The 12,818-nt window shown below is 43.9% G+C and overlaps 1 protein-coding gene across 1 annotated transcript in view; it reads left to right on the forward strand.

Annotated features, from left to right (window-relative positions):
• SGIP1 (SH3GL interacting endocytic adaptor 1) overlaps nt 1–12,818 on the forward strand; it is a 103,953-nt gene that overhangs the window by 85,620 nt on the left and 5,515 nt on the right. The window contains exon 19 of the mRNA XM_075003249.1: nt 5,438–5,549. Within this exon, the coding sequence (XP_074859350.1) occupies nt 5,438–5,549 (112 nt within the window). The remainder of the gene's footprint in view (nt 1–5,437; nt 5,550–12,818) is intronic.

Consider the following 12,818-nt stretch of genomic DNA (forward strand, 5'->3'; position numbering starts at 1 on the left):
AGTGACTATTCATATTAATAAAGTCAGTATTTGCTTTCCACAAATAATCTCCTCAATTCAATGTTTTGTTTCAGTGAACATTCTTGCCAGTAAACACATCCACTCAATCAAAGAAACTTAACACAAAAGGAGATGTGATAATATTCTAAGAAATTCATTTTAAACTGTAATTGAATATTCCTAATTGTTTACAATATTCATTCACCTTGCATTGACTGAAAGTTGTTGACTGTTCAGTGTGTTACCTGAGATGAGTTGGTGGTCTCAGTCCAGTTCCTGGTGGGCAGTTGTCCATATCACAAGAACTGTTATCTTACTGGCATTTCTGTACTCACATTTAGCTAAGAGGACAAAGACCAAATGGGCATGGAAACTAATCCCTGCTGGTCCTAGAAGATGGTCATTTCAGACCAGATTTCAGGCCCATGGGATTGTGGATGCTCATATTGACCTGGTTTTGAGAATTAGGTGTTGGTGAATTTGGTGCATTCTTTACCATTGGAGACTAGTGTTAGACCATGTTATGTTATTGGACTGTGGAGGATCCAAACATAGAAATGGGTAGCCATTACTTTCAAACTGTCAAAGTGTCATTTGTTCTTAAGTTAAAAGGTAACCCACTTTTACCATACTTTGTTTTTATGCACCTCTAAAACTATTGTAAAGAGATCAACATTTTCCTTCCAAATTCAGTTCTATAGCTGTAGGATCAATATAAAAAGCATTTACTCGTCCCATTCCTTCATCCAAGAGAACTTTGACTCTTTTTATGTTATGGAACATGTTTACATAAAAGCTGTGCTTTTGGGAGTAAGAGTAAATAATAAGAGACTTTAAATTAGATATACAGAGCTACTAAATAATTTCTATGAAGTTCTATCCTAGTTCTGAGTTTATGATAAAACATGGATGTGGTTTCCTCCAAATGTAAACTCAACTCATCATCATATTGCAGCCTGTCATTCTTCCCATAGTAATTTCATTCCTATTCTGATTTTTTTTTCACACATGCACTAAATAACTCTGGGCTGCCATTTCGAATGTCATAAATGATATGTTTCTAGATTGTGGATTGAAGCAATGTCCAGTTTGTTCCCTCTCTGACTGGGTATCTGGGTATTTTAGGGGATCTTTTTATTGTTCATTCTTAGTTTCAAATCCTGTTCTGTTCATGAATGGAGAATGCTGTTAATAGACATTCCTTCCTTGAGGGATAAGGGATCTTATGATTTGTCAGTTGATCAGCTTTCAAGAGTTAGGTACTCTTTATGATAAGAATAAACTCTCATACATTCACCTGTAACTTTCTGTTCCAAAAATGTTGCTCAGTGCAGAATTGCTCAGTGAGAGTTATATATGTGATTAATGTAGCTAAGCTGGAGATCCCTCCCGCAGAAATAAAACTTCTGCCTTTAAAATTAATTATGCAGTCCCAGGCTCAGAATATAGTATTTGGTCCTCAGAATGCTCAAAACCACGGAATGTTTCTGCCTGACCAAAAAAGCTTATTTTTTATAGATCTAGCTGCTGCTTTTCCAAGTGTTTTCCTTCAGACCTAACTGCAGGGATTTTGTCAGGTCTGTTAGCCGCTGAGCTGTTGTTAGAGATGCTTGGACAGGTACTACAGTCTGTTCACTTCAGTAATACAAAAGTAGAATGTGGCAGCATGGAATTTGGACTGAAGGTACAGAAGTGAAGTTGTGTGTGAGCATAAGAGGGCTTGCTTAATCTGAACAGTGATCATTTTTTGCATCAATTGGTCATTTATTAGTGCATTATTACATGGCCTGGTAGTCTTCACACTACACTGGAAAAACCCTCTCTGCAGCTCAGTATGATGTGTGCTAAGGAAATCAAATCTTTGCTTCAATATTTGTGTATATATTTTGTTTTAGGGGTGAATTATCTTGTCCAAATGAAGACTAGGCCTAACTGTGGACTCAGATTTACATGTTGGATCACTGAAGTTTGCGTAAACTTATTTAAGGTGCTTCTGGCACCTTTGCATGAAACTGTGAATGCACTTGTTTTCTGCCCACCTCAAAAGGAGTCATCTCAGATGTGTATTTGATGCACTCTTCTGAACAGTGCATGTGAATGGCTAACAAAAAAGTGGGCCGGTTCTCCAAACGTCTGTTCTGCTCATCCTATAGATCAAATCATGTTCATCTTGTGCAAATTTATCAGCCATCTTTTATTTCAGACCTTTGCTGAAATAATCTGCTTTCTTGATCCTCTTCATATGTAAATTCAACGAAGAGATGCCTGGCTACCTTCATTTTTACACTCTTTTAAGCTACTTTAGAAATTAGAAGTTAAAATCCTGGCAATCGAAATCAGCAATGGTCATTTGTGCCTCCTTTTAGAACTTTAGTTCTGTAGACTGATGAATGGACAGACAACATTGAACTGAAGATTATTTACTAATGCTTTCAGGAAAAAACTCAAGTATAACCTAATATTGCTGCTAAAACACTTTGTCTAGGAGACTTAATCCCCTGCAAAGAAAAGCTTTAATAAAAAGATGATAGTTACTTTTAAATATCTCCATGTAAAACTCATGAGCTGTGTCTACACTAGAGAGTTTTGTCAACAAAACTTGGGGAGCATCTGCACACAAAATGAATTTTGTCAGCAAAAACTGTCAACAAAAAAGCTGTGTAGACACTCTGTGGGGTTCTTCTATCAACAGAGTGGATCAAAAGATAGATCTGCTTTTATGTGTAGATGTGATCTGTTGACAGGCGTTTTGTCAGAACATCTCTTCTGACAGTAACTTCTGTAGACAGATGGTTCTAGTGTAGACGTAGCCATGGAATTCACAAGAGATGCTCTTGGCTGCCGACAGGGAAGGAGAGGGGTAAAGGGGACAGCTGCCCTGGAGCCCAGCAATTTAAAAGGGCCTGGGACTCCTGGCCATTGCTGCTGCTGCTTGGCAGCAGTAACAGCCCCATGCCCATTAAATCACTGCCAGAGCCCCACAGTGAAAGGCATCCTGTGGCCTATCAGTGCTAAAGGCTGGCTGGGGGAAGCTAGCCCCCAGCCCAGCCTCTTCTGCCCAAGACCTCACCCCTTCGGGGAGCCGGGAGCTAGCTCTCCCGTCCGCCCCCTCCAAGGCTTTGTGAAATCTCTCGTCAGCCCTGAACATGCAAAACCTCACCACCAAACTGCTGTGTTTTTGGCCTATCCACGTGTCAGGGAAGAAAACCCCTGTTGAGACATTCCTTCTTCCTTGTGGAATGAAGTTTACAGGGACGTCAACAGAACGCTCCTGACTGGCAGATCTCTTCTGAGTCTGGAAGTGTGCTCTGTCAACAGAAGTTTTGTTGACAAAAATCTGCAGTCTAGACATAGCCATGCTGAACTTCATCACAATATGGATTGAAGGTTTGATTGAAGGCATGCATTCATATTCGCAGAGTGTGAATGAAAGGTAAAAGGCATTAATCCTTATTGTTTCAAAACATTAGTATGTCTTGCATTGGTAAATGACCGCTGTCATTCTAATCTATCACAATGTCCATTAAAAGAGAAATTAGATCCTTGTCAAAATACTTCTTGATGCCAAAGGCACTTGTTATTGGAAATACTCCTCTCTGTTGCTGTTCTCAGTGAACAAGGCACCTCCTTTAGCTGTCAATGTGGAAAGTACCGTGTAACTCTCCCACATGGCCACGTTTAATTTATATGCAAATTCTGAATTGATCGACTCTTTTTCCCCAACATGTTTCTTACACTTCCAGCTTTTACCCATTTAACCCTGACCTAGGATTTCTTAGGTAGAAACATACTTATTGCCAGGGAAAGAAAAATCAGTGGCTGCAAACACTGAGGGATTAGTGCTTTTAGTGTTCAAGTTGATTATGCATGGTGGCAGCTACACAGAATCTTCATTATAAACAGGAAGTGCATGACTGGAGCACATATCTTGGTACGTGAATAACTAAAAGCTTCCCATTTCTTCTAATTATATGATTGTCCTGGTTTAATTGTTTTGGTTTTACATCCCTGCCTTTCATTCTGAATTTAATTTAAACCCAAACTCAGCCTGGATTGCCAACTTCTGTCTGATTCTGTGTTGAATTCGGAGTTTCCACCTGAAACTATAATTTATATTAGTCTTGTTTATAAGTGGGCTTAAAGGTTCACAAACCATTTAGGCCAAACTGTATCCTCCTACAGATGTGCCTAAGTGGGGAGGGCCTGGAAATTCCCTGAGGTGAATGTCAAAGTCTCCAGTTCAGCAAAGCACTAAAGCATATCCCCATTCGATATCTTCAGTAGGACTAAAATATGAGCTTGTGGTTTTGCTAGATCAGGGCCAGAGTTTCTCTGAAGTATTCCCATAGATCTCCAAGAGAACAACAAGAAGAGTTACATCTCCTTCGCTGAGCATTTTCCTATGAAAGGAACAGGCTGCAGCTGGGCAGTCACACAGTATGTGCAAACCCCATCTCAGAAAAGCACTGCTTGGAGCAACATTTAACCAGGCGCAGATATCTGCTACCTCTGGGGACAGCAGCTACTGTTAGGTCTGGGTGGAGTGAGATGGAAGAGAACTGCAGAGCCAGTACTGCCTTTAGTCCTGGCCTTAGGGCAAGGCAAGCAAGGGGCACCTTTAGGGCACTGTGCTCCAATTGAAAATAGAATCCACTGCCCACCAGCTGGGCCCTGCTATCAGTGTGCCACCTTGGGCCCCACCCACCAGGCAACTCTGTCTGCCTTGGAATAGATGTGCCAGTGTGTGCTTCCCTTTGGGCACAAAAACAAAAAGGCGGCCTTGGGCCTCATTCCTTCGAAACAAAACAGTGCCCAGTGTTTGACTGTACCCTGTGGGACAATGAAGCTTTTTTAATTAAAAAAGGAAGAAGAACATGTCACTCAACTCTCTTTTATAGTATCAGAGGGGTGGTTGTGTTAGTGTGTATCTGCAAAACCAACAAGAAGTCCTCTAGCACCTGATAGACTAACAGATATATTGAAGCTTAAGCTTTCGTGGGCAAAGACCCATGGCAAAAGTTTATGAAAGTTTATGCTCCAGTATATCAGTTAGTCTATAAAGTGCCACAGGACTTCGCATTCTCTTTTGTAGAACACAGAAGTGTACTGCATAAACTGTCATGCAAATACTGCCTTATTCATAAAGAATCAAAGTTCCTATAGATGTGTGCCACTGCCTGTGTTTTTCTGCTTTCACATGCAGTTCATAGTAAAGCATTTGCACAAAAGGAGGGTAAATGACCCTCTGTAAATATATTCAGTCCTATTTGGAATGCCAGAGGGACTTTTACTACTCACAAATAAAAACAAAACACTAGACCTGACTTTTTGTTTTTGGTAAATGATTCTTTATTCCCCCACCTCTGGTGCAGTTGGCTTTGAATAATTGTAATGCTTTATATACACATAACAAGTGAAAGCTTTTCCTCTGTTGCAGGCTCTTCTAGAGGACCCAGTCCTTTGACGATGGGTGCACAAGATACCCTGCCTGTGGCAGCAGCATTCACAGAAACTGTTAATGCATACTTCAAAGGAGCAGACCCTAACAAGTAGGTAACCCTCCACCCCATGGTATAGCCAACTTCAGGTACAAACCTGTCCAGTGTCCTATTTGGCTCATGGGTTATTATTTCCAAAGCTCTCCTAGGGCATGAATCAATCTAATCATCTAGCAAGGCTCTGACACCTTGAGACTGTAAAAACTACCTGGACATTTTAAACACCATTTTCACTGAGGGGCATGTTTGCTCAGTTTTTTGTTTATAATACAATTTTTTGTTCATTTTGGTCATATTAGAGTGTATTATGCTCTGCAGGTGTGTAAGTCCCTGTCAGTGTTAGAGGAAATTATAGGTGTGAATCAAAGAAAAATACCTCCATGTTGATGGCTCTTAGTAAAATTTACTAGTTATTATGAACACATCTTATTGTTCAGACCCAGTAGTTAGTATTTTTAAAGGTGGGTAAAGCAATTAAAAAACTCAGTGGAAACCATGCACAGCAGAGTGGATGGATGTCAAGCACTGAGCTCAGCACTTAGAGTCAGGGATTCCTGAAGAGTACCAGCACTTTCTCAATAACATGGCAGACTCAACCACTGACTCATGATGGGGCCTTGGGAAAATCCCTTAACCTCTCTTCAGTTCATTTTTCATACCTGTAAAGTGAGGACTATGTTTGCCTGTCTGCTTGCCTACTTTGCAGGAGTGTTCTGACAATTGAGTCAGGATAGCATTATGAAGGTCACATTTTATATCAAAACCTTGAGTGGGAGCTGCTGATGCTCATTAGGTGCGAAGTCAGATCATAGAAAGCCACAGTTCAAAAAAGTTCAAAAAAATAAATAGGGTCAGCATATATTTGAATCTTCTCCGAAGTCAAAAAACATTCAAATCTGGTGCTATTTTTTGTGGTCGTCTCAAGCTGAATGTATTACCACAAAACAAAAACATCCAGTTCCCAAATCGTTCTAGATGGGAGTTTCCAACTTTAACATATTTAGGATAAAATCCTGGCCCCAGTCTAAGTCAATAACAAAGCTACTGATTACAATGGGGTCAGGATTCACCCTTACTTTCTGTATCTAGAATAGGTATGACACGGATAATGGCAATTTTAAACAGCTTGACTGTCCCATAGATAGAAGTAGGTCATCTTGTATGTACTGTTGTTTGCATTGTGAGATGTACCTGCTATGGCTTTCATTTCCCCAAAGGTAGTACATAACAGTTCTTTCTTAAGTTTAATGGGGAATTTTCCACTACTCCTGAAAACCTGAGGATGTATCTCTCTCTCTTTCTTATTTTGTATTTTGGACAGTGAGGTAGAAAATCAATTTTAGTTTCTCTTCTGTCTCACTCTTTCCTGAAGTCCCTTACCGGGTTCTCATTTGGCCCTTTGTCTATATCCACCAGACAGGTAAGAGGCGGGAGCTCCTGGTGCAGTGCTCTTTAAAGGGAAAATCTTTTGCAGGGCGTCAAATGTGATTCTTTCGGAGAAAATAGGGCTTGGCTAGATGGTTGCTCACAGCTTCTGTGATTTGGGCCCTGCTTCTACAAATAAACATGGTGGAGGGGGGAGCGAACACAAAGGGACAGTGAGGGAAATTCAGAAAAGAACAGCAAAAGATAAGAAAACTTTGCTTCTGACTCTCAAACATGGAGTTTAGTTGCTGGAAATCGTCAGGTACCACTCATGTCACTCAACCTTATTAGCCACCCTGGGTTTAGACCACGGTTCTCTCTAATTTTTTTCCATCCATGGGCAGAATAAATTTTGTTAAGTGCACCAAGGCATGTGTGGATGTGCACTACCAATAGAAACACATGCTGCCGGCTGAGAGTGACTGTGGGCTCTCTGCTAATCAACTGGTGGCACCTGAATCTCTCCTGGGTGGCCTCTTAGCTTACGGGGAACACTTATCTAGGTAGATAAGCTTCTGGTGGAATCAGGCATGCAAGACATTATTCATAGGCAGTTTCCTTCCTCAAAGCAAAGTGTTGCATAGACACAGAATAAAAGAGACAAGGGAATAAAGATGAGCTAGAAATGTACATGGTCATGAAGATAGAAATGTAATCTGGTTCTCTTATCTTGTCTGGTACTGTCAGAACATCTCTTGGGATCAGGGAATTGACTTACCAGTTACGGTACTCTCAGTCTTGTCATGCTAGTCAGTGTGATGGTGCTAATGTTCCAGTGCCCTGCCGTTCTCAGAGCTCACTGCTATGTTCGTGTGTGTACGTTGCCAAATGTTCCTCAAAAATAAATGTGCAAAGGGGGGAATGTGCAATTTTGCCCAGTCAAACTATCCAGTCGAAACAGGCTTCTGATGGTCTGTGAATGGATGGTTCCTCTCATTTTAAGAAGGTTCTGGTGTCTTAGCACTTTTTTATAGCCACACCAGAAGACTTGAAAACCCCTCACCAACAAGTCTTTTCATTCTAACACTTCTCTGTCTGTTTTGTGACAGTCTAGCAACAGTGCTAAATAACATGTTTGACAGTAAAAATTGCCTTTCTGCCATCTTTCACCCACATTGAGCAATTTAAAAATTCAACCTGGCATACGGCTTAACACAACAGATACAACTGAGTAGTTTTGTATTAATGACTTAAATGTTTTATCAATATAATTAACGGGGGCTAGTTTTAATGTACACATATATTATGCACATAAAATATGTAATGCTGGTAATAAAACACCTTACAAATATGAAGGATATAATATTCTCTTAAGGGCTATTCTTGGGTTAGAGATACCTGGGTAGTTAAAACCTCTTACTAAGTTTGACTTTTCAGGCGATAAGATGACCAATTTTCTTATACCTACAAGCAAGCAATCCAACAAAAGAAAATTTCTGTTTCTGTGTGTCAAGCTCATCTGTTATGGGTTGAAAAATATTCTTAATCAACATTGATTTCTGTTCATCAAGAAATTAATTTTTAAATGTGAAGAGAGAGAGGGACCAGAAATGAGTCTGTAGGGTTTATTAGGGAATAATATACATGTAATCTGCCACTCTTCTTCCCCTTACTACTTTCTGTACATTGCATTCTGAAAATCTGACCTGATGCTAGCTAGTATGGCTATATTAACCTGTTGTCCCTCCATCATAAATATGCTGGGCCAAATTCTGCTCTCATGTCCACTGCTGTAAATCCAGTGTAATTCAACTTTCCATGAAGGTGATGTGTTGTTCTTCAAAGTACTGCAGGCATTCAGCAGCCAAGATTTACTTTGTCTTAACATCCTGCAGCCACAGAGAGCTACAAAGAAATGGATTGGCTGAAGGTCTGCCTTTCTCTTTGGTGACTATCGTTGATTTGCTCAAGAGGGGTGGGTTTGTGCAAGAGAGGCCATGTCTAGATTAGAGCAATTTGCTGACAGACGTTTTTGTTGGAGGATATCTTCCGACAAAACTTCTGTCAATAGATTGTGTCCAGACCGCAGAGCAGATTGCTGTTTTGATCCGCTCTGTTGACAGAGAGCAGCCAAACTGCCCAGACACTCTCTTGACAAAACAGACACACAGAACCACAGCAGACAGGGTCACAGTGGGCATGTCCTTCTGGGAGCCCTAGTGATATGCGTCCTTAAAGGGACAGCCCTCCCCACCCCCTGCCGACACCCATTCCCTGCCCATGTTGAGGCATGCCTACCTCCACAAGGGACAGCACAGCTGCTAGAGCAGGGCTTCAGATCTTTCTGGGAGACACAGTTCTTTCAAGTGAGACATGGTGCCTGAGCAGCCCCCAGGTTCATGCTGGCTCTACACAGAGGTGCTTCGGCACCTGCTACACCTCCTGACGGCCATCCTCCTCTTCCTCATGGAGGGTGAGCCCAACACCACCTTTGAGGAGCTCACTTCTGCTGGCAGACGGTCACACCTACATCTGCCCCCTCACCTCAGTTCTGACTGGTGGGACTGGCTGGTCCTGGGCCATTGGGAAGGACCCGCAGTGGCCCTAGAACTTTTGCATGCAGAAAGACACCTTCCTGGAGCTCTGTGCCTGGCTCACTCCCACCCTCTGGAGACAGGACACCCAGCTGCATCCTGCCATCCCTGTGGAGAAGCAGGCTGCAGTCACCCTGTGGAAGTTCACCAACCCAACAGCTACCGCTTGGTGGGAAACCAGTTTGGTGTGGGGAAGTCTACCGTTGGGGTCCTCCTTATGGAGGTAAGGCACTGTCAGGCTGCAGTCTCTGCACAGGTGCGGGGTGTCCTACCAAAGAGGGTTTCTCAGGAAGTGGGTTCAGGAGTGCAAAGGGTGTGGTTGGAGGAAAGCCATATCCCTGGAAGACTGTGCTGTCCAACCCTCATACAGCCCAGCTTCATGGGGGGCTCCAGGAGAGATTTGGGGAGATGGGAGGAGGCCAGGGACACCCTCCCTTAGTCCCTGACATGTGTGCAGTCCCCACCCTCTGCAGGTCTTGATGGCCATCAACACCATCCTGCTGTGGGAGACATGGACACAGTTGTGGCCAGATTCACCACCCTAAGGTTCCCATACTCTATCAGGGCTATCAGTGGGACCCACATCCCAATCCGTGCCCTGGAGAATAGCACAGTCAAGCATATAAACCAGAAGGGATGCTTCTCAATGGTGCTGCAGACTCTGGTCAACCACCATGGCCAGGTCATAAACGTTTGTCAGGTGGTCAGGCCAGGCACATGACACCTGTGCGTTCCACAACTCCAGCTTATGCCAGAGGATGGAGATGGGCACATTCGTCCGCTGTTGTGAGCTGATGGTCAGGGATATTCAGGTGCCACTGTGCATTGTGGGAGATGCAGCCTACTCCCTCATGGCCTGGCTCATGAAGCCGTTCACTGACTAGCTGGACACCAGCCATGAACTCTTCAATGACCACCTCAGCCAGGTCAGGTTGCAGACCAAGTGTGCCTTCAGCTACCTCAAGGCATGCTTCAGGTGCCTGCTCACCCACCCGGATGTAGGGAAGCACCACATCCCCCAAACTGTGGCCATGTGTTGTGCCCTGCATAACATAGTGGAGGGGGAGTGGAAAGAGAAGGCCTTTCTCCTGAAGTGGACGGGGTGGATGCTGACTATGAGTATGAGCAGCAGGGTGCAGCTCCAATCCACCAGGCCCATCAGAATACGATGCAGATCCAGGAGGCCCTGAGGGAGAGTTTCTCCTATGGCCCTCAGTAACCCTCCCCAGAGCACTCCCAGTAGGGTCCACAGGTGCACAGCCCTACCCCATCCCCACCATGACCCCTTCCTTTGCCCCCTCACCTGTCCCCAACCCCTGCCCAGTAAAGAGGGATGTGGGTGTGGAGCTCAAATAACATTTTACTGAACTAAAGAAAAAACAGTGTGAAAGAAACAGTGTAAGAAAAAACTATTTACAAACAGTGCCATGCAGTGAACTATTTACAGTGGGGTGGGGGACTTGGGACATGGATCAGAGGCATCAGATCTTTGATGAGGGTTTTGGGACAGAGCTTGTCAAAATGGGAGGGGGGTCTGCAAACCTGAGGGGGAGCAGGACCCTGAGTGGCATCTGCATCAGGATCCCCTCCTGCCACAGGTTCAGGGCCCCCATCAGGGCTGGGTTGGGGCCAGGAGCAAGGGGAGGTATGAAGGCAGCAGGGCTGTGGTGGGGTCTGGGTGAGCCTCGGGAGCAGTGGGCAGAAGGGGAGTGGTGGGGTGGTCCCTTTCAACCAAGGCTGCAGCCATCTGGCTGTATATGGGTACATTCTGACACTTGGCTTTGGGGTCCTGCAGTGTCGTCATCTTCTCCCACCATAGGTCCGACAGGGTCTGGACCTTGGCACTGGTTCAGGAAACGGCCCACATCTTGGTGCCCTCGGGTGGATTCTGGTCCCCCTCAGTCTACTTCTTCAAGGGCCCAGCGGGGTCTCGGGGTGGCTGGCTTTCTGACATCTGGCAATGCTCTCAGGCATGGAGGGGCTGAGAAGCCATAGGGGACTGCAGATGGTAGCTCTGCTGTTTCCATGTTCTCCACTGCCTGCCACAGAGTTTCCTGCGCTCCCTGAAGCTTTAAGAACGGCCTGCTTGCTGTAGGCAGTGTCCCCCCAGGGCACCTGCACAGTGCCCTGGACACCTATTCTGTCAACAGAAGACCCCCTCTGGAACATCCAAACCTGCCTTTATTGACACATCTCTGTCATCAGAGGCATTCTTCCTTGTGGCGAGCAGGGTACGACTGTTGACGAAAAGGCTGCTTTCTGTCGACTTACTGTTGACAAAATCTGCTTGGTTATCTGGACGCTCCCTGGGTTATGTTGACAAAATGCCAGTTTTGTTGAAACAACCTTCTGGTGTAGACATAGCCAGAATGAGGTAACGTCTTTAGCGTGTTTTCAACTTTGGTCTGTATTTCCTGCTTTGTATGTTTAGTTGTGATCTTATTTGCTCTTAGCAGCTTGAGTATTTTCAGTGAAGTTTTTATATATTTGAAATTTATGAGTCCTGTATAGGAGCTGAGGATTACTCTGAAGTGCTTTATAAATGAAGGCAGCAGGTATCATTATTCCCATTGTACAGATGTGGATGTGGAGGCACAGAAAGCGGTGAAGTGCCTCGCCCACGTTTCCTGATTTCCAGTTCTGTGGCCTCATTGCCCCATTCAGCATGTAGCTGATAAACACAAACTAGTACCACTAGAATACCATTTCACACATCAGTCCCTCATTCCATGCAGCAGACATAGTACTGTACTAAAGCCCATCTTCTTGCCAGAATATCCTTAGATGCCTTTTGCCACTCACTGGAGAGCCAGGGGTTGTCCTATCCATGTTAGTGAGCAATATCCTCAACAATTTCTCTGAAAACATTAAGTATATGTGTATGAATCTCTTTCAGTGAGCTAGGTTCTCAGCCACGAGTTTAGAATCATAGCTGCAGAGGCTGTGTTATGAGATTCTGGTCCAAATGGGGCTCAAACCAGCCTGTGGCATAACTAAGAACAGCCTAAGGGTGCTATATAGACCACTGCACAGCCATGTACTCCCCACTCTGCCCCCCACCCCCACTTTCATGGTGGCTTTGCAGTAGGAACAGCTGAGTGTTTTCAGATGAGAGTACTTGAATTTGAAATCACATTCATATTCCATACTACATCTTCTCCCTGCTATGACTCCCTCTTCAACTTAGATTTACAGAATGACTTTGATACACAGTCACACTCTGTATTCTCAGCCCCTAAACTTTTTACTGCATGCTGTTTGCATAGCAAGGCGGAAGATATAATACGATCACTAAAAGATACAGGCATATAAATTCAGAGACCGTATTTTGAAATGATTGTTCCTGTAAATGATTGTTCCA

Source organism: Carettochelys insculpta, chromosome 9 (genome assembly GCF_033958435.1).
Source record: "Carettochelys insculpta isolate YL-2023 chromosome 9, ASM3395843v1, whole genome shotgun sequence".
Classification (NCBI taxonomy): domain Eukaryota; kingdom Metazoa; phylum Chordata; order Testudines; family Carettochelyidae; genus Carettochelys; species Carettochelys insculpta.